General features: G+C 46.1%; 1 protein-coding gene across 7 annotated transcripts in view; it reads right to left on the reverse strand.

Annotated features, from left to right (window-relative positions):
* The window catches only part of LOC144948690 (AT-rich interactive domain-containing protein 1A-like), a 66,210-nt gene that overhangs the window by 14,230 nt on the left and 31,066 nt on the right, over window positions 1–20,914 (reverse strand). For 4 of the 7 annotated variants that reach the window (XM_078878351.1, XM_078878352.1, XM_078878350.1 and 1 more), the window contains 9 exons: window positions 19,063–19,651; window positions 17,080–17,163; window positions 15,342–15,890; window positions 13,602–13,827; window positions 12,222–12,343; window positions 11,244–11,338; window positions 4,690–4,896; window positions 3,984–4,188; window positions 4–124 (listed from right to left, as the gene is read on the reverse strand). In XM_078878351.1, coding sequence (XP_078734477.1) covers window positions 4–124; window positions 3,984–4,188; window positions 4,690–4,896; window positions 11,244–11,338; window positions 12,222–12,343; window positions 13,602–13,827; window positions 15,342–15,890; window positions 17,080–17,163; window positions 19,063–19,651 — 2,198 coding nt within the window. The remainder of the gene's footprint in view (window positions 1–3; window positions 125–3,983; window positions 4,189–4,689; window positions 4,897–11,243; window positions 11,339–12,221; window positions 12,344–13,601; window positions 13,828–15,341; window positions 15,891–17,079; window positions 17,164–19,062; window positions 19,652–20,914) is intronic. The other 3 variants (XM_078878348.1, XM_078878347.1, XM_078878349.1) reach the window with 3 other exon arrangements.

The raw sequence follows: 20,914 nt of genomic DNA on the forward strand, positions 1-20,914 counted from the left end.
CACCGGTTCTGGTGGGCAGGGGGCACGTGGGGCCGCGGCGTCGACACCGGGGTGGGTGGCTTCATGTCACTCAGTCCCTCCAGCGGCTGCGGGGTCAGGGGGCCCTGCGTAGAGCTGGAGCCGGCTGCAGTGGGGCAAGAAAACAGATCCTTTTTTTTAATAAAACCGCAGTCCGTCCAAGTACCGCGCGTGATGGTAGTGCAAGGGTAATTGCATTCTGTTCGTTTTAACTCAAGTGTCTCGCTCGTTGTTAAATCTCCAGTACCTTGCCTATGCGTGCGTGCATCTTATATGTTATGCAGTTTGGCCAAGCGACATCACATGAAGCCTCCTTAAGTGTAATCTTTGAAGCAAATGAATTGCCTTGAAAATATCCGAAAATACTTTGATTATTAATTACGAGTCAAACTACTGCGCGCAAAGGCCATTTATTCTGTGGCGCGGCAACATTTTTTGAGAACTGTGCTTAAAATTAAAAACTGTACATGAGCTAAGTAGAGATTTGAAAAAAACAAAGTCATCTCGCAAGGAATAGCCGAGCACTTTTTAAATCAGGCAATCGCTTATTTCAATGAAACATTCCTTGCGATCGGACAGACCCAACTCAGCATGTGAAATAATACAGAAAGCACCGTTTATCGCACGACAAAAAAAGAAACAGCATTTCAGGAGCAGAGTCTCGAGCCAGATGTATATCTTGGACGGGGGGGGACAGTGTGCGCGCGTGTGTGGGTGTAGTGCGAATTGAACGAGGGAGGGGTGAGGCGAGGGTTGGGGGATGGGTAGGTGGTGGGATGTGATTGGGGGGGTGGGTAAGCGGGTTGCTTATTTTAGGTCAAGTGCGGAGAGATCTATTTTTAGAAGACGCCGTTGCCAACTTTAGACTTGGCGACGAAACGCCAACTCTGTGCGCCGCAGCTGCTGAAAATAAGGAAAGGCAAACCGTGATGTGCCTAATGACACACTGACACAATTTTAACCCCAGCCCGTGGGAAGCGGCAAATTCTTTCTCTCTCGAATAATAATATTAATAATAAAAATAAGAGCACCCGACCGGGCTGACAAAACAGCGTCGTGTTTCGCACGGGCGGTAGGGGGCAGACAAAGCGTTTTTGTGGCTGCAAGATTAATGGTGGAGCAGGCGCCGCTCTCTCATTGCTGTCACAGGATGGTGTGCAGCGTTACGTGGATATTTGCACGACTCTCTACACAGGAAGGGGTACCCCCGGAAAGAACAAGAACTGTTTGCGTGCACGCATCCAGCCTGCGTGGCCCACGCTGTCCAAGACACGTGTTTGAAGCTAGGCCTCGGCAAGGTAAGGTAAGGTAAAAGTTAAAAGGTAAAAACAACGAGCCTACCTTTACCCTACCTTTTACCTTACCACAATACAATCACTCTACCCTACCTTTTACCCTTCAGCAGGTAAGGTAAAAGGTAAAAAGCAATGAGCCTACCTTTTACCCTTACCCCATACAAATTACCCGATTACAGGGTAATTACTAGGGAACTACACATCAACAAGGTTTATAACGGTAAATGCTAGGTAGAGCGCTTTATTAATATAGAATACTCTCGATGATTCCAATTTTACACGCTTTCTATTAACTCACTGTCTGTTGTTGTCGTTGTCGTCGTCTCTACCCACTTCCTAATGTGGTATCGACTGCAAACTTCGTATACTTATATCATACTGATAACAATACTATATTATATCATTAAACAAATATATATTTCTTAACATTATTTTTTATATGTTATGTTTCGGCTTGGGTCTAATTGTCCACGGTCAACTGACGTTGGCTGTAATTGGCCACGGTCCCTTAAGTTATGGCAAGCTTCGGGGCCACTTCCTGGAGTCGTGGAGTTCCGCCATTACTCGTACATTTAATAAAAAAGTGTTTAAAAAAAAGTTTTTTTAAATATTACTTATTAAATGGAGGCCACGGACTGCGCCACGGAGCTTTTAGCGGTAAACAAGGCACCGTATTTACCGGGTAATAATTCGCGCTATCCTTTACCCTACCGGGTAATTCTTCCGAGCTACCTTCACCCTACCCTTTACCTTACCCCTTGGCATGTCGACACCTTTACCCTTTACCTTTACCCTTTTACCCGGTAAAAAGGGTAAATTACTTTACCTTGCCGAGGCCTATTTGAAGCCTCGTTACTGAAAAGGGACAGCCAGAGGTGGTCGTGAAAGAAATGCGCGTGCGAACCGCCCCCCCCGCCCCCAAGTGACATCACTAGATCGCTCCTCTCACTTCGATTTTCAATTATTTTTCACCCTCATTATAGAAGCTTCAAACTCATGTGAGACAGCCCGGGACACAGCAATAGTTCATGTAATTCAAGATGAGAGCAGTTTGTATTTTCTGTGGCATCTTCCCCTTCACTCTGAGTGAGCCCCAATATATTCCACGGGCCCCGAATAAGAAATGTCACTTGCTCACACTGCCAAAAGTGGTAAAAATGTAGCTTTTTTGTAAAGGTGAATGACTAAAATTGACATTTGGATGGAATAACCATGGAAAGTTAGTAAATGTCACTACACCATTGCATGACCATACAAATAAACTGATACCAATAACGTTTTGCCACCTGAGGCGGTGCTTACCTCTAATCTAGCCCATGGACCAAAGCTAATTAAATTATGTTCATTTCACAAGGTGAGAACCAATTTGGACAATTCGGTCACTTTTGCAAGGGAGACCTAGGTACACAAGTGATACCACTAGAGTTAGAACTGAATACACAAAGCTAAGTGATCTTAAAGATACATTCAGTTGCCGACAGGACAGAACTGCTAAACTGTTACTCGACGAGACCCAAGCAAACATGAAATGCCACGGGAGGAAGCAGTTAAAGCGATGAATGATTATCCTCACGTTAAAAAACAAGATGTGTTCTGTTTTCTTTGCCACTTTGTGTTACAATGGGGGCGGTAATCCCTCCCCCCCCCCCATCTGTCACCATAACTGTATACTCTACACCGGTCTAACTTACCCAAGTAAAACACTGCAAAAGCCATATTGGTTCACCTCACCTTGGCGCCACGAGGCACAACCATTTACCGTTATGAACCCACAATCTTCAGACATTCCCGGATAAGTGCTATATAATGCACCCGAATTGGGCGAGGCGGAGCAGGCTCATGATTCATGGCTTCGGAGGAAATGGTTGGTGGATCACGCCTGTCAAAAACCACAAACTCACTGGGACGAGGTCCCAGTAAACCCATCTGTGCGGACCGTTGTTACATCTGCTCTGTGTGCGTTGTTTCTCTGGGTACTCCAGTTTTCACATACACAAACCAAACTCATTAAAATGGACCTGGCTGGAACATCCCAATGCAGCGGCTATCCTAGGGAAAAAAAAAAGAGTCTAAAGGACTCAGTCGGGGTTTTCTGTAAAAATAAATTAACACAATCTTTTTGCACCCCCGCTATAATTGGGCTGAGGATGGCCAGAAAGGGTGTGCACTGGGTCACAGTCGAGAGGGTTGGGAGGGGGGGAGGACCCAGGGCCAATGTAAAATTATATTTTTGCCAGTAAATATTTATACTGCCCCCTCTCCCCACTGGGGAAACGAAAATTGGTTTCCTCCAGCAACGAGAAATCCTCCCTATTTAGGGTTAGGTCAAGTTACATAGGTTAGGACAAAACAGCGAGGTTTGCTTGGGGAAAAAGTCCAGACAAAACAAATGGTATGAAAAAGTTCAAACTAACGCTGTAAGCAACCATTTTTGGAAAGTAGTCTTAAAAGTTAGCCTCATTTGAAAAGACGGTGAGACTCGCAAAACAAATATTACTTTGTTATAAACGAATAATAGCATACAGATATTCCCAAGTGAAATGGCAACTTCCAAACACTGGTTCCCTTGGGAGAAATTAATATTCAGCCTCTGGGAGAAACAAATATTCAGCGGAACGTATGAATCCAACCACCGGTGACAGTGGTGGTGTGATATGGCTGTAAAGGTACCCGGAGAGGGCGGCTGGATCTTGGGTGTCTTCTTGTTGTCGGAGGGGTTGAGAATCTCAGGTGGCGGCTCCTCGCCGCGCTCCGTCTTGCACTCAAAGGCAAACAGGAACTGGATGTACTGCTTCTTGAGCGAGCTGGCCGAGCTGCTGGACGTGCCCACAGCCAGCTGCGTCGACAGCTCACGCCATTTCTTCTTCTTGTTTACCTGCGGTCGACGGGGGTAAAAGTGCGGTAGGGGTGCGGCAGTGGGAAGAGGGGGGGGGGTTAGTGTTACACAGCCAGAAGGGCCAGCTCCACGTAAAGGACAAACGGGAGAATCCCCTATTGTATGTACCATATCCTACTCACACTCTTTGGGTAATTTCGGTAAAGTCACGTAGATAGAAAAATAAAATTAAAATCATGACGTTTCGATCGCAACACAAGCAAACGTCTTCAGGTGAACTGCTGAGGCAGGAGAAATAATAATATATTTCTCCTGCCTCAGCAGTTCGCCTGCTGTGTTTTTTCACCTGAAGACGGTTGCTTGTGTTGCGTAGATGGTGCTCGTGTTAAAACGGTGCACATTCCGCTAACCCTTATAAACACGGTTTCTAAAGCGATCGACAATGAACTACTTTCGTGAGATGCGTGGCTGAACGGCAAGATGCCTGGAATGCCGTGCTCCACTTACTAGTTTGAACCCCCCTCCGCTGGTCCGACTTACCTGCACAAAGCCACCGTACGCCTTGGCCGAGGCGTATAGGCGGAAGAGATCAAGCGGGTTCTTGCCAACAGCGGGCAGGAGCGCGACGGGCGAGCCACGTTGCTCCATGAAGCCCAGGTAGCGGTCAACCCAGAGGCGTCGCTCGGGCTCAGGCCCCAGCTCGTAGAGGCGCATGATGCTCTCCCCCGTCGTGGTGGACGATCCCGACTGCGCGACAACAGGGGCAGACGCACGCACGCGTTGTGGGTCAATCGTCCCCGCCCACCACCCGCACGTGGCCTCTTAAACTTCCACACGCCCCCCCAACCCATGCCATCTTGCCCAGCAAAAACCTACAACTTCAACCCCCTGCTATGCGCCGGTACATCCATCCGATCAGTATGTCCAGGACTCATCTCACCGCATTCACTTCGTCGCAAACGTTTCACCGCGCGGCTGTTTGGCGGTTCTCCGCTTGGTGCCCACGTCGTTTCAAGACGAGACACACTGCCTTGGTGCTAGGCTTCAGCTTTTTGGGGGACAAGTTTAAATTACATCACGGGGGATTTTGGTTAGCACCAGGGTCTACGTGCGACGAAGTGAATGCACGATAGGGAAATGAATACGAGACTATAAAAACTGGGACAAAACAAACAGACAGGGAAATGACGTCCCAAAAGAGCTGCGCCACAAAACAGATGCGATGAAGTGAACGTGTTGAAATGAAGAGCGACGAACTGACCGTACCGATGACACCCAAATAATTTCCTCCCCTGAAGAAACCATGAGCAGATTCTCATTGTGCAAAAAATCTACTTGTGTTGGGTTTCTTTATCTCTGCATGTGAACATGTAAACACAAGTCAAGATAGAAGTCCATAGACTTACATGAGACCAGGTTAGATTTTAATTATATTGCTAAGTTAGAGTAAAAACATGTATAGGACCAAGTAAGATATAAAGATTTGGTCTGACCTATGACGTTTGTATGATTTAAAAACTTCCTTCTTTACGGTCAAATCAATGAGCGTGGAAGCGTTGACTCATTGTATTAAAAATGACAGGATTTTATCTGCGGTACAAACTTGATTCAGCTATCATGTGCATTCTGTCCCGTCAGCAACAAACATAATTACTCAAGCCTACGGGCAAAAATGCTATATAAAACAGCACACCCAGGACAACAATTTAACCAATTTTGGGACAAAATAGGAATGGCAAGATATGATTTGAAATTCTTGAGTGTGTCAACAGAGCATGCAGCGGCTTTTAAGATCAAGTTTCATCTCCACTGTTAAGCAGTCTCCACGTGGGAGTGTGTTTACAAGTCCCGAGCTTGAGCAGACGAGGAAGAGAAATTACCGTTCAGCTTCGAAGACATGAACCTGACGGAATGCGATTTCCTTCTTAGCACACGCACACACGTGACACGCCTGATCGCACTCACAACCATTCATGAAATGGGACGTAGGCTGGGAATCCATAAATACTTGAAAGGCTAAATCTAGCAAAAAAAAAGCAATTCACCTGAATTGCTTGTTGTTGCCATAACTAATAATTAAACAATTTTATTTGTTAAATGGAATATTTTTTGCGATTTAACGGCCATCACAGTTGCACTTTATTTGCTGGGATTAAAAGAATGAGCTGCTCCAGTTGCCCGATAAGCACACACCACCATCCATCCCCCTTCCCCTGGCCATGTCTTTCAAGAACGGGAAAAATGAATCTCGGTAAGCGACGGTAAAAGGTAAAAGAAATGAATACAAATAATTTAGCAACAGCAGCAGAAGCACCGTGAAGCCGAGGATGCTTGAAGCACAATAGTGAAGGAGACACCAGCGGCCATTTAAACACTGGGGGACACACAACCACTCCTCATTGGTAAAAGCAGGCGGCTTGAATTTCTTCCTCGTACAAATTTTATACTCAGATTTAATGAGAGCTGTACAACGCAATGTGGGTCACACTCCATTAACGGAATTGCCTTGTTTTGTTAATCAAATTGAAGTACTCTTCGCCATCGTCTTGACAAGATGCGAGGGCGGAGGGAGTGCGAGAGGAAGGGAGGGAGACGACCAGAGCACGGTGGCAGCAATCACGGTAATTTACCCCTTGCCCACAGCCTGCCAGCCTCCCCCCCACCAACCATACAAATAAATATCCCACTTCAAAGTGCGTGAATCCTGCAGACGATAGACCGCGGGCGCAAGTCTGGGGTCAATTACAGTTTACCGAGCAAGGAGGACCTTGTGTGGTTTCCTCAAAGCTTAGCTGGTTTTAAACACCATCAAAGAAGTTATCCCACCAAACAAAAAGTGCAACTATGAGTGTTCAACACCACAAGGGATATTTTTCCTGAGCTTTCACCCAGCCAATTAACCATTTAGCTGTATTTTAAAATCAAGTTACAGGACGACTGTATTTTAAGTAAACGAGAAGGTGAACGCTTTATCTGCTGAAGAGTGAAATTATTTTCCATTACGAAATGAGAACCACCTTATACCCAACCCCGCATCTCATTGTTACCCGTGACTTAGCAACAAAGCCAGCTGCAGAAGGTTGTGTGGACGCACACACACACATCGCTCGTTCTCATACGCACGCAAGCACAACGTCTAGGCGAGTATTAAAAAAAAGCGCATGCGTTGTCATGTGCTTGGGACGAACACAGTCGCAGCAAAGCAAAACCACGTAGAGAAAACAAGGAAAACCACGATGCCGCGGATCACCGGCCGCAAACGAGATGCACGCGCACACACACAGGAGTGCGGGTTATCGCTGTTGGTTGGGCGAGTGGGCACACTTACAGGGCTATCGTCGGCTGAGCGGCAGGAAAGGCTACAGGTGCCGGGGGACTTAAGGGAGGGGGCGGGCGGGTGTGCCAAGGGGTAGGGCTGGGAGCTGCCGCTAGCCTGCGGTCACGCAACACGACAACACAACGGTAAACCAAAGTGTGCGCGCAGGGCGGCAACGCGAGCCGAGACAGCGGCGCACGTCGGGGGCTGCAGTAGTGGCGGGTAAAACGGCACCCAAACGTAGAGTGGGGGTGGGAAAACAAAGCCCTAGAACCTCGCTGGGTTTCACGAGGAGGAGCGGTGCGCGTCTGCGCGCAGTCCCGCACCTAAGTGGCGCTTGGCCAAATGTAGAGCCGCAGAATTTGTTTTTGCTCAAGCGATAGTTTGAAAAGGTTGAGCGGTGTCTAATGCTAAGCAACATGCATTGGTATTGCGAATCGTAACAAGCTACACGACTTATGATGTTAAAACTTTGTATTTTATCACTTTACTTTGTGTCAATGGCAGGGGGTAATTTGACTTCTGAGTTATTTGCACATGTGTGGGTTGTTAAAAGCTTGCGTATGAGGAAGGCAGTAAAAGCGGCGCTTTAAATTAAAATGACAGCAAAGGTGGTGAAAAACAATGATCAAGAGGGAGACGATGCTCATGGAAAAGCCACACCTGAATGAGACTGAAATTAATTTTTAACAAAAACCTGAAATTTGTCTAAAAAAGGATTTGCAATTAATAATAAAAGTTGTTGGGTTAGATCGCACAAGTATGAATGTGTCATAACCCACCACCCGACAAGGCCAGTAAGATTTGTCGCGTAAACAACGCGTGTCAATTAGTGACTACTTCAGCCCAATGGTGTATTGGAGAGTAAATCCACAACATTTATAATTCTAGTACGACGTTTCGTTGGTAATTATATCTAGCATCATTGGGCAATTTTCCAGAATAATGAAGCAATCCACCTGCTTCCGATCTTAAATATAGCAAGATGACGTCATCAATCAGGTGCGGAGAGCAGAGGGGGGAGGGGAGGTTTATTGGATTTGCAATTTTCATAATTCCCCAAAAAATTGGAACAATTCAAAATTCTCAGTATTGTAAAAAAAAACTGCTCGAATCCACTTTTTTAATGAAAGCAAATCGATTCAAGCTATCCACCCAGCACAAAGTGAGCACCCCCAAAATGAAACGTTATATTCTTACGGAGGGTTTAATGTTGCATGTGGAAGACTGGAGGCCATGTGAAACCTAGTGCACAGCTTGAGCAATGCCCCCGAGAGGAGTTGTAAAAAAGAATTGACTACCGAACACAGAAATGCTTGGAGAACAGATGACTGTCGAACAACAAGTGGTGAGTCATGCAAGTCTCATGAGCCACGTGGATAACGCACAGCCCAACTGCTTCTCCCTCGCTCAAGAGCAGAGTGTGGCCTGTGGTCTACGCACAGCTGACTCGACAGCTCACTACTGTAGAGCTCTGGCAAGCACTCATTTCAGGTCATGCTGACCCAGGGGAGATCCGCACTGGAAGCTCATTTTAAGGTCAAGTCAACCTAGCGGATCTCATTAACGAATTGAACATTAATAATATACTACTCCTTGCAATAACTTAACGCGTTAATATATGCAGTTAATGGTTTAAAGGCATTTGTCAGAAATGAATGCCTTAAACTTCAACTCGATGACGCACACTGCAAAGGGCAAAAAGTATGAAATGAAAAGTCACCATCCCAGCGTAAATAAAAAAAATGGAATGATCAAACTAAAACATGACACAATTATTTTTCAAAGTTCAAAGATGTAATATTGAACATACACGAGCCAATAATCTATCTCGAGTTCTAATTCAACGTGAACGTAAATTACGTTTCAGTGGCTGAAAACAACACCCTAATTTTTATTTCACTTGATAAGTTATTTTTATGAGCGCCACGACCCACGGCCTTCCCAACGCGCACGACCATCTCGGCCTGCAGAACGCCGCGCTAAGAGCAAGATCACAAAAGTCGCACGTGGCATTAGCGAGCCAGTTCAAAAGACCCCCCACACAGCGACAAAGACTTGGGCGGAAGGGTCACCAAAGTGGCGAGCCACATTACAGGGGAGAAAGAGGGCACAAGAACAAGAGGAGGTTGGAGAGCAGAGAGTAAAGTCATTACTGGTGGCAGAATGAGGCACAGCCGAAAAAACGTTCAAACCACGCCTCCGGGAAAAAAGCGTTTCATCAGAATTCTCTGCTGTTCATTTGCAAAGTCAAAGGATCATTTTACAAGCCGACATGATGACATCACAAATTGTAAGACTCTTCCTCCACACACACCTGTTGTTTGTCACATAAACGCAGGCAAAGCAGCCCACGTTGCAGATCAATTTTCCAACACCGCCCAAGTGTCAAGTGCAGTTACGACGATGTGGTATCAACTGCTCAAAAAATATTTGGCCAAAAAGCTTCCAAAGTACATTTCAAATGTCCACTGAGTAAAATGGTCAAATCCTCAAAAATGCTGTGAACAAACAGTAAAGACCTCTCCCCCTCTCCACCCTGATTCAATACTAGCCCTAGTCACAGAATTTTGTATATCGGCATTCACACCAGCAATCCCGAAGGGAACCCGGTAAAGGTCTAGAAAAAAAAACCACGTAGGCTGTCACGACCAAAATCATCCCATAATATAGATTTTTGGGTTATATTGCGTAAATATAGATGTGTCGTTAAACCCGCCATCACCCGACATAGCAAATCATTAAGGTTCGTCACGTAAACAGAACATGCCAATTCGTTACGAGTACAACACACCGGTGTGTTAGAGAGATTGTAAATGTTGTGGATTTGCTCTCCTAACCAGTGTGCCGAACTATTATCTAATTGACACATTTTGTTCACGTGACAAACATTACTAATTGGCTGTGTCGGGTGGTGGCGGGTTCAACGACACATTTATATTTACACGATCTAACCCCAAAAAATTTATATTACGAAGAAAAAAAACAGACCATGTAATATGCTGGAGACAGCAACTTGTAAACACTGAAACTACAAATTTAACAGACATGCACTACACTTTATTACACAAATCACTTTTAAGTCTGAATATGCACCTGGTGTCTTAGGCTTTACTTGAATTTGTCAGTAACCCTGGAAATGCTGCAATGTTTAAATCGCAAGAACCCTTGGTTGAAGGTTAACAGCAAGTGTAACTTTTGAAAAACTTTGCCCATATTTGGCTTCTGATGCCGTGCGGTATACAAGCCAAAATCATATCGCTTGCTCAAGGCTTTTGTAACCAGCAGATGGCCAAGTTGAGAGCATGAGCCATTGTTCAACAAGTTATATTCTCATTTGTTCAACCTCCAAATTACCTAAATGTGTCAAAAAATTTGGTAAATAAACCAACACACCATTTAACAAATGGGATCGGATCTACCGGATAAAGAATCATCTTTTCCACAAGTATAAGAAGAGAATTTCGAAATCTGTCGAGCAACTTGGCCGCATGCTGCATATTTAATTATTATAAACCAGGTAAATTGAAGTGCCCTCCAGGGCTCCAAGTGCTAACTATACGTCTACGGCTTATAGGCCAACGTGCATTACCTGGAAGAAATTCATTTTGTTAATACTGTTATCGAAGGGCGTTGTGGTGGTGGTGGTGATGGGGGGGGGGGCTGCAGTTAGAGTCAAAGGGCGGTTCAGAACAAGCATATTTATAATGGGAAAATCCGATGAGCTAGAAAGCTCTTTTTCACAGATGTCCAGTCGGGGGCGGGTTGTGCACCGTACCTTGGACTTGACGTCGCTGGCAGGTTTGTCTCCCTTCCCTTTCGCTGGAAGCTTTGCCTCGGGTGCCAGCCCAGAGGGGGGCGCCGCGTAGCCTCCTGATTGGTCAGAGCAATCGTGGATTTATGTGGCAGTCAGCAGCAGATTGGGGGGGGGGGAAGCAACATCCAGACACAACTTGGTCACCTGGACCCTACATGTGCACTGCTGTTATTATTTTAACACAAGATCCCTTTGGCTACTGCTCTCTATGCCACTGTATGTTACTCATCTTTAGAAATGCATTAAACCTATGAACTGCAATTTGACAAAGCAATGCATTAGAAACAAATGTCATGAAAAGTGAAGGTTATTCGTGCTTGCTTTTACTAACAATGTCAGCTCAGTAATTAAACCGTTGAAAACAAAATAACGAAGTGCGCAATAAAACAATGTCAACAGTGGCAATATGAATCGTAACTCATTCATAAATGAACGCTAATAATCTTAACACAATAAAAAAAAACTATCTAATGAAATATATCACTGTCCATAAACATCTCTAAACCTGACAATAAACAAACACACATCGGTAAACCTCATAGCCTGTGCAAATGGCTAACTTGTGCAAAGCTTACAAAAGCTTCCACCGTCCAACAAATTTTCCCGTCAATTTGTGAATATACATTGAACTTCTTTTGCACCGTACGTAGCCAACCGTGCTAATTGGAGGTGCAGGGGAAAGACAACTAAACACATATAAAGCCGTTCGAAAGAAATGGGTTTTTAATCTAGATAGCTCCCGGTGGATTCCTAATATCGCAAGGAAGAAGTGTTCCAGACGGCCACAGAAATGCATCTGAAAGCGCGCACGATGCGGCACCCGTCTTTGTTCGATGAGTAGCCAAAAATCTGCTCCGGGGAGAGACCGGAGTTTGCGAAGTGGTTAATTGCTCCTTAACGAGATCAGCGAGGTCTTGTGTTTCATTTGCGGCCTCGTACCTGGCAGGCTGTTGGGCATGACAGGGCCGGATGGGCTCATCATGGCCTGCTGCTGGGGATAGCCACCGTGGCCGTAGGGCGGCACCCCGGGACCCATTGCACCGCCCTCGTACACGCCAGCCCTGCGATGCACAACGCATAAAATATACATATATATATAAAACGTACAGATTTTTGTCAATCCGGTGATGAATGAGCGACTCCCCCTCACCGTGACGATCGTGAGGGGGGCGCAGGGAGTGGGAGGGAATCATTTAACCGTAATTCACCACGCTGGTCAGGACAGGTTGAAGGCAGGGAGCACAGGTGTGTAGAGTATAATACAACGATGGAATTGATACACAGCCCACCAGACCACAGAACACAAGTCTTTTTTTTTATAAAATAAACATACCACTCAATGTACTATATAAGTGTTTACCAAACTGCAGTCCTTGCAACCGCCGTGATATGCTTTTCCCAATTACCAGCCAAGGACATGCATGCAATATGCAGTGGAGGCATATCAATTGGAAAGCATGCCCCTCCCCCCTTCCTGGAAGGCTGCACACCATGAATGGGGTGAATATACTGCAGTTTGACAAAACTTTAAACTATATAAAACTATATTCAGGTCCATAAGCCAAAAGACACGAATGCAACATTTTTTAAAAGTATTCCATTGAAGCAGGCAATAAAAACCTGCATGGTGTTGCCTGTAAAAACAAATGCCGCTGGGTTTCCTGGCACTCTTCGCACAAAATCATTTTACAAACACCGTAGAGGCACCCAGAAGCCGTATAGATATTTTATGCTACCACCCTTTGTTCTACCGCACACATGTACAGTAAAAGGATTACTTTTTAATGTCAATGCATTATGTAAAACAAAATTCAGCAGTCACCCCCCACACTATCATTCCCCCTTAATCCAGTTCCTCTACCCATTTCCCACACCTCCGATTAGCGTGGTTGGCTACATACGGTGCAAAAAAGGTTCAACATACGAGCAGCTAAATTCATGCCGAATCCTCAAAATGCCCAAACGAGCAAAGGAGGGGGATGCTCATCTCTATTTTCCACCCTGACTCGGTGGAAGAAATGTATTATTCCCACGGTAGGCATCAGTCTGCTACAGTTGCTTTCATTCATTGTAAGCTCATCTGCACAGGAATTATGCCCTCCGTTGGTGTGGACGATTGAGAACGTCGTGTAAAATACCAACATTTCACGCAATTACATCACGTGAAAAATTTTGGCAATGTTTTAAACACGTAACAAAATCCAGGAGTCACCCCACCCCCCCTCATCCGCTTCGTCAGAGGGGACTAGAGCTGATTCATTCTGACGGCCGATCTCAAGGACCAAGGAAGAGTGAACACGACGGATGTATGGCGGCCACCTGCTGTTGGGCGGCCCGGGTGGCATGCCGTTGAGGCCCATCTGCGCGTCGGGGGTGTTGCTTCCGCCGTAGGGACGGGACAGCGCGCGGCTCACGGGGCCACCGTAGCCTCCCGCTGGCGGAGCCTGACCCATGCCCTCGCCACCAGGGCTCAAACCATCACTGCTCGAGCTCCCGTCCGGGAAACCGCCGTAGCCCGGCGGCATGCAGTTACTCGCGTTGACTGCTGTGGAGCAGAAGCACGGCAGCGACGGGCATGAGCACAGGCGTGTACAGGATCCTCTTGCTATGTGTGATTATTCTGCCTGTGTGCGAAATCGCATCTGGGACTATACACGAATTGCATCGAGAGAGAAAGAAAGTGACGAGAGAATGTGACGAGAGAACGTGATGCAAAAAAGGGATGAGATGAAGTGATGATAAAGTAATGATGCATGGTATCATAATTTAAGGTAAGTTCATTTAAATTGAACACTTTCATATTTATTTACCGTTATCACCATTTTTTGTTATGATAATTTGCATATTTTGAATAGCTTATTCGTATATTTATGCAAGGTAAGGAGCATATCCCTCGCGAATAACGAGGGAACACTGTTCACAAAATACACACACGCAGTACAATGGCTCACAACGGTGTACCCCACACCTTAGTAATGTATTCTCACACGGTACCAAACACGCTTCCCCTCCAGTGCTCAGGCTCCACACAACAGAGCAGGTTTGCACCGTTATCAATTGTCAGGTGTAGCCAATGCGATTTAGTAATGGGGCAGTCTCACAATCCCAAGACAGCAATCGTGATGAGATCCCTGGAATTGAACACGATTCTGAACAGGGGTCGTGGAATTCATGGAATTGTGGAATGGTCGGTATTTTTACTTTAGCAGGCCAAAAGCAAGCCAGCTCGTGGAGATTCCTGGAATCACCGCTAGAATTCCAGTGATTTTAAGAGTACCTTAGACAATATATGAGGAGTCTAAAGGTTATTACTGTGCTGTCGGAGAAAGCCCACTTCTTTCAATGGAGACTCGTGCATCTCCATTCTAATTAATGGGATTATATGACAGCCTAAGTATTGTTAAATGGAATATCATTACTTGTAATGGAAGCATATGAATCGCCATCAAAAAGAATGGGGATTCTGACAAGTTGGAAATGGTTAACATAATCCATTATTCTAATTTCGATTCCTGGGTCTATTAAAATGAGCGAAATTCTATTTGCAATTCCAAGAATCACCACGAGATGGCACACTGACCCTGGTGGCATCCCATTTAAGTGTATGGAGAAATTAATCATATCAGAATTGTTTTCATTCTTTAGCTATCGTCAATGGTGGAATTGTAGAATTTTTTAACAATTCCTGCAGGAATCACCCAGCACTACTACTTAAAGCCTGAACACTCTCCCCTCCTACTGGGTACCATGGTCATGGCCAACCCAGCAATGTGGGCAAAGCAGATGAATTGTGCGCATCTAATCATGATCCAGATTCCAAACCTAAACCATAACCTAGAAATAATACCAGGTCAATTCAGGAGTGGGGTGCTCCGGTATAATAGTTTTTTCCCCAACAAAACCCCATAATTCCCAAGAGGACTACATTTTATTCATTGACAAATCGAAATGAGGGGGAATAGAGTTTGGCAAGTTAGACTTATTGGTCATTTAAATCAAGACAGAGCTAAAGTACTTTAAAGTGAAAAACGAAGAGACAGCTGCAAAACAGTTTCTTACCTTGAGGCCCAAACTGTCCTGCGTGGCCACTATACGGCCCCGCCTGTTGCCCGTACTGCACCGCATACTGCCCTCCCTGCTGCGACTGGTACGGCCCTCCTCCTCCGCCGCTGCCGCCGCCGCCAACTCCCTGTTGCCCCGCGTACTGCGGTGGGTACTGCGCTCCCTGGGGGGCAGGAGGGGGCTGCTGTCCGCCGGCGAACTGACTGGGTGCCGATGGCGGCCCGTACTGCCCCGTGGGCTGACCTCCCTGCGGCCCGTATTGCTGTCCGTAACCGGGGTACTGCGGCTGTGGCGGTTGCTGCTGCTGTTGCTGCGGAGGCTGCTGTTGCTGCTGCTGTGGTGGCTGCTGCTGTTGCTGTTGGGGATACTGCTGCCCCCCGTAGTACTGGCTCGGCGCCGTGCGGGGGTACGGCCCCCCCTGGTGCTGCGCATGCGGAAAGGGGGCGGCTGGGGCAGCCAGGTAGCCCGAGCCAGCTTGGGACGGTCGTGGGGAAAGCGGAGTCATCCCGGCAGCTCCCTGGGGCGTCCCCGAGCCCTTTGGGTATCCTGCGTGACCGACACAGACACGGAGCACCCCTCCTGCTGAGCCTTGCGATACCAGGTGCAAGAAGCTCGATACCGCATCTGTTTACCGCTTATGATGAACTGCCTGCAATATTTATGTTTCATTATTAATAATACTGCATTAACTTTTCATTCATTTCTAAATATATATTTTCAAATTCATCACTTGAATTTCCCATTCATAGTTTCTTCACTGTTATCCAGATTCCGTTGTGCGACTGTAAAGCAGCTAAAGATAACATTGCATTTGGAAGCTTTATGAACTCAAATTGGATTTACGTCACATTAGCAAGCACCAATCAAGGTAGTCGCCCATCTTTTAAAGTTGTTAAATTCAGCATCACGAATATCTGCCCAATTTTCGTCTGACCTTTGCAGATGCTGACCCCCCAAAAAATATGACTCATTTGAGACTTCGTTGCACTCTTGGAAGGCCAAGCTAGGTTCATTCACCAAATTATGTGTTGTGAAAGATGGTTGCTGGCATGGTCATGCAGTATACCAACAATGACAATATTATTCCCACCCCAATACACAATAGCACACTAATTTTGATATATAATGCATTAGCCTACTTCTTAACAAGTAACATGCACACAATCCTCTCCATTACGGTAATTGCGCAAAATTAAAATTAACAAGATGGATGCGCACTCCTGGTTGGGGGGGCACTGGCTCTTCCATATGATACTTGCAGTCAATACAAGATGGTGGCATATACGTATTATGAACTTAAGAACCTACATTTTTACATTAAGAGTACATGCCACATGCGCATTTTTATTGCAGGGCTGAGAGCAATGGTTAGGCATCGGACAAGACCGAAAAAGAGATTAAGAATCATGCATCATTTTCTGGTTTCTTGTGTGCAGTATTTGAGAATGGGTTATAAAATAAACTCCTCAATGTGCAGCAGAAATATTCAATTGCCATCGGAGTTCATCTCACTTTAACTTTCAAAGGGTTAGGCCTGAATGTGCACAACAATGCGTTCAGCTAAATGCACAGTGCAGCACATGGGGGACATGGGAACTGGCTTAATAATTAGTTAAATTGTGAATCAAAATCGGCCAAATCAGGGGCGGATAAAGGGCTGGGGGAGTACAGAAAAGGGCAGCAGTAGGGAGGAACTTGTCAATCCGACCCAAAGACAGTTCCGAGGAATACAAACCTCGCTCCTGGGGCCGTGGGGACTGGCTGACCGAGCCCGAATCTGACAGGTTACCGGTGGACTGAGGGGTCATCTGATTGCCTGCTTAGCAACGGGCAGTGGCACGGGAGAGGGGGGGGGCACAAGCACATGACGAAAGGAGGGAGGAGCAGCAAAGGTGCAGAAAGCAAGGAGACAGCGAGGTGTTAGTGCATTGGCGCCAAGTCAAGGACGGAACCACAAAGCAGCAAAACGCGTGCTACCATCAACGGTGTTTCGGTGAAGCCAAGACGGCCATTTTTGGGGCATGGCCGTTTCCGGCACCATTTTGTGTATTCGCATCGGAACGCTCTCGATGCGAATTCCACGCCGTACCCAAATTGATGGCTCGAGCAGTAGGTGGGCATTGCGTAATGATTTACGTGGACTGGTTGCTCTTAAGTGCTGCGGACACACATTTCGCAAAATGCCTCTCCCCCAATTTATTTTCGAGCAGATGGTGACGTCAAACTCGGGGATTTACTGCAACAATAACGAGGAAAGCTGTCGCAGTGTACATCACCCAAAATGGCAGCGCTGGCTTTTCGGGAAAAAAAAACAAATGTACTCGGGGGTTACAATTCGAATGCCGACAAGCTGATGGGACGGGGGTGGGGTTTTTAGGGAGAGCTCTCAAATTTGGCATCAGAATAAAAACGTGCAAAACGAATGCATTCAAATGATAGTTCAAAGGAAATTCAACACATCCAATTAACAGCCACGGAAACACCAGAGCGGAAGAGTTGGCTCCAGATTGTGGAGTTTCACGTTTCAAAACGAGCTCTGAAAATCGCACGGTTAGGCCCGAATGTGCACAACAATGCCTTCACACAGAAACCATTTAAATGGCAAATGTACCCACAAGCAAAGCTGTTCAATTAGCAGAAACAATTGTTATGTTTGTAAGTTCTAAATTCGGCACGCTAACTTAATAAAAAGTTAGTTAATTGTTTTGTAGCTTCCGAGAGCTAACATACATTTCAATGTGGGATGTTTATTTATTGCTCCTAGTAGGCATCATGCAATGTTTCTAAAGGATGTAGATGCAATAATATAATCAGTGAAAAACCAGAATGGTTAGTGTTGGCTAATTAGGATCCATAAAATCACAGATGACGATGTCAACATGAGTTTTATCGATGTAAACACGTCGAATAATCCTGTGGATTGTCACTGTGCAGGAAATTAGCCTTTGTTATAAGGTGAGAAAGCTACGAAATGCTCGTTGTTGAAATGCTGCCTTAATTAAGCAGGAATGAGAAAAAGGCAATGTAAGCATAGAATTAGTAACAGCCTTTTTAGAGCGTTAACATGAAAACAATTAGGCTACTTGTGAAAAAATCTACACAGCCATGATTATGATTATTAACAGTGCTATTTAAAGTGACTGTGGATGATGACAGCCAGCACAGCATGTGGCAGTATAATCACTTTACATTAGTTCCTAATTTATTACTGAATAACTATTCTGCCTGGATATCATTATTTATAAATGGGGAATATTTTGTGTTTTCAAAGTAGGGGAAGAGGGTGGGGGGGGGCGGTGTGTAGATGAAGTTGAGTCAAATAATGTTTGAAACCTGGACAATGCTTACACTGGCAAGAAAACAATATTACATGTTAAAATATTTAACAAAGTGTATTGAGATTGGTGGGGGACATATATAAAATAATGTTGCTTTTGCTATAATTTTTCAATTTTTCAGTGGGGTATCCATAATCAGATCACCCTGTATTTTCAAATGTGTGAAAAACCAGGGTGCCTTGAGAAAAAACACCAATGCTGCTAACAATGCTAGGATAATCAAGATCCACTTGCTTGACCTCCACCTGCGTGCAAACACCATGTATTTTGCCCTGCCAGTGGGGGTAACGCCATACAGACCACCAAGCTCTCCAGCAGCCCCCACCCAGAACTCGGGCGAGTGCATCGCGTATCCATGGGACACAACATCCGTTACGTACCCACGTGCCCTGCGGGTGACAGCGGACCGCTTCGCGAGCCGGCGGGCGAGCACACAGGCGAGGGGCCGCCCACGGACGGGTGCGGCGAAGGAGAGGCCCCCACGGCGGGCGGCCGAGGCGACTGCGAGGGCACGTGGTGCGGAGACGGGGACATGGACGGCGACGCCGCGGGTCCCGCTGGGCCCATAGCGGCCGCCGCCACCGCCGCGGCCGCCGCGGCCGCCGCGTTCTGCTGCTGCTGGGCGTGCGGGGAGGGCGGCACGGCAACGTGCGGCGAGTGGGAACGCGACGATGCCGCCGTGACGTGCGGCGAGTGCGGCACAGCCGACAGCGGGCGTGGCGACTGGGAGGACGGGCGTGGGCCGGCGTGTGGGTGCGGCGACGATTGGGTGGTGTGCGTGTGTGGCGACTGTGCCGACGCCGCAGCCGCAGATGCCCCTGCGGACACGGGTCCGGCTCCGGTGCCCGCCGAGCCGGGCAAGCGCGGGGAGAATGGAGACGGAGCGGAGCGGCTCGAGCCAGAGTCGCCCTGTGATGCCGCCACGTCGTCTCCGCACATCGTCAGGTCGTCTATCTTCCCGGAGAGGTCCTGCAATTACAGGCACGGAAGAAAATCAGGCACGTGTGCGGCTTCTGCAATGCTTTCCCGCACCTACAATTAGCACGGTTGGCTATGTACGGTACGAAAAAAGTTCAACGTACATACGAACACAACAAGCATATTTTTCCTCTGAAGTATGCAAATCGTGATGTTAACTCCCAACCTATACAATGGGATGACACATATGACGTGTCATGTTGTTATAAGACTTCGAGCGTAATGATGTCATGGGAAGGGCGCACAGGGGAGCGACACACTAAGATATTATAGGTTAGAATTCAGAATTCAGTCACTCACGAATTAAATACTCCCAAAATATAGTTAATGTATGGTCTCAGTCCATTTCCTTGCTAAATACCATAATCAAGCATATTTTGTTGTTCGCAATATTCAGCTGAATCCAGTTCTTAGAAAAAAACATGGGTTTTTGCCATATAAGGTGTTCCCAAGTTTAAATAAAGAGGTCTGCTTAAGCGACTTGCATATTTCAACTCCTAAGGCCGTCTGTGATACACAAGTGGTATACACCTCGTTCCAAGAATTCCAAGTAAGAAATTAAGTCTCACGAGCCGGATAAAGCAATACTAAGGATGAGAAGAGCCAAGAGCATTTGCTTTCATCTTAAACTCTCAAGATATTTGACCGAGTTAGTTGGAGGGACGTAAGATATATTTTTTAAACCTTTAAAAGAACAATTTTAAAACGTCTCCCTTTATTTAAAACATGGCTGCACCCTCACGAGTGCAACATTTTTCCTGCCAACGCCACCTTGTGCCATTTAGTATCTGGCAAAGCATCAGAACCAGGAAGCTTTTGTTCCTTGAAGTCGACAGTCATAGATTATTTATACAGGAAGAATCGAGACCCTATTCTCCAACGCTGGGTTAAAATGAATGTTCTTTCCACTCGCTGATTCGTGTGTTTTTCCACAATTATTTTAATTTTACACGGTTATTTTGCGCATTTTTTTATAAGCCGACACCATTACGCGTAAAGCAGAAAAGCCATGGCCTTCGAAGGCACTGCATTTTATTCATACGTAGTTGACCGACTTTTAGAGTTCCAAAGTGAGGCAGTGAAAATAAACAACATTATTTTCTTCCTGTCGGCAGAGTACACAAAACATAAGTTGGAGTCGACTTCGGCAGTTTGTCCAATCAAACAGCTGTGAGCCAACAGCAAGAAAGACTGCAGCAATAGTTGCTTTTTCTACTTCAGTTTTTATACTTTACCGTTATGGCTCAGGCCACT

Source organism: Lampetra fluviatilis, chromosome 50 (assembly GCF_964198595.1).
Source record: "Lampetra fluviatilis chromosome 50, kcLamFluv1.1, whole genome shotgun sequence".
Classification (NCBI taxonomy): domain Eukaryota; kingdom Metazoa; phylum Chordata; class Hyperoartia; order Petromyzontiformes; family Petromyzontidae; genus Lampetra; species Lampetra fluviatilis.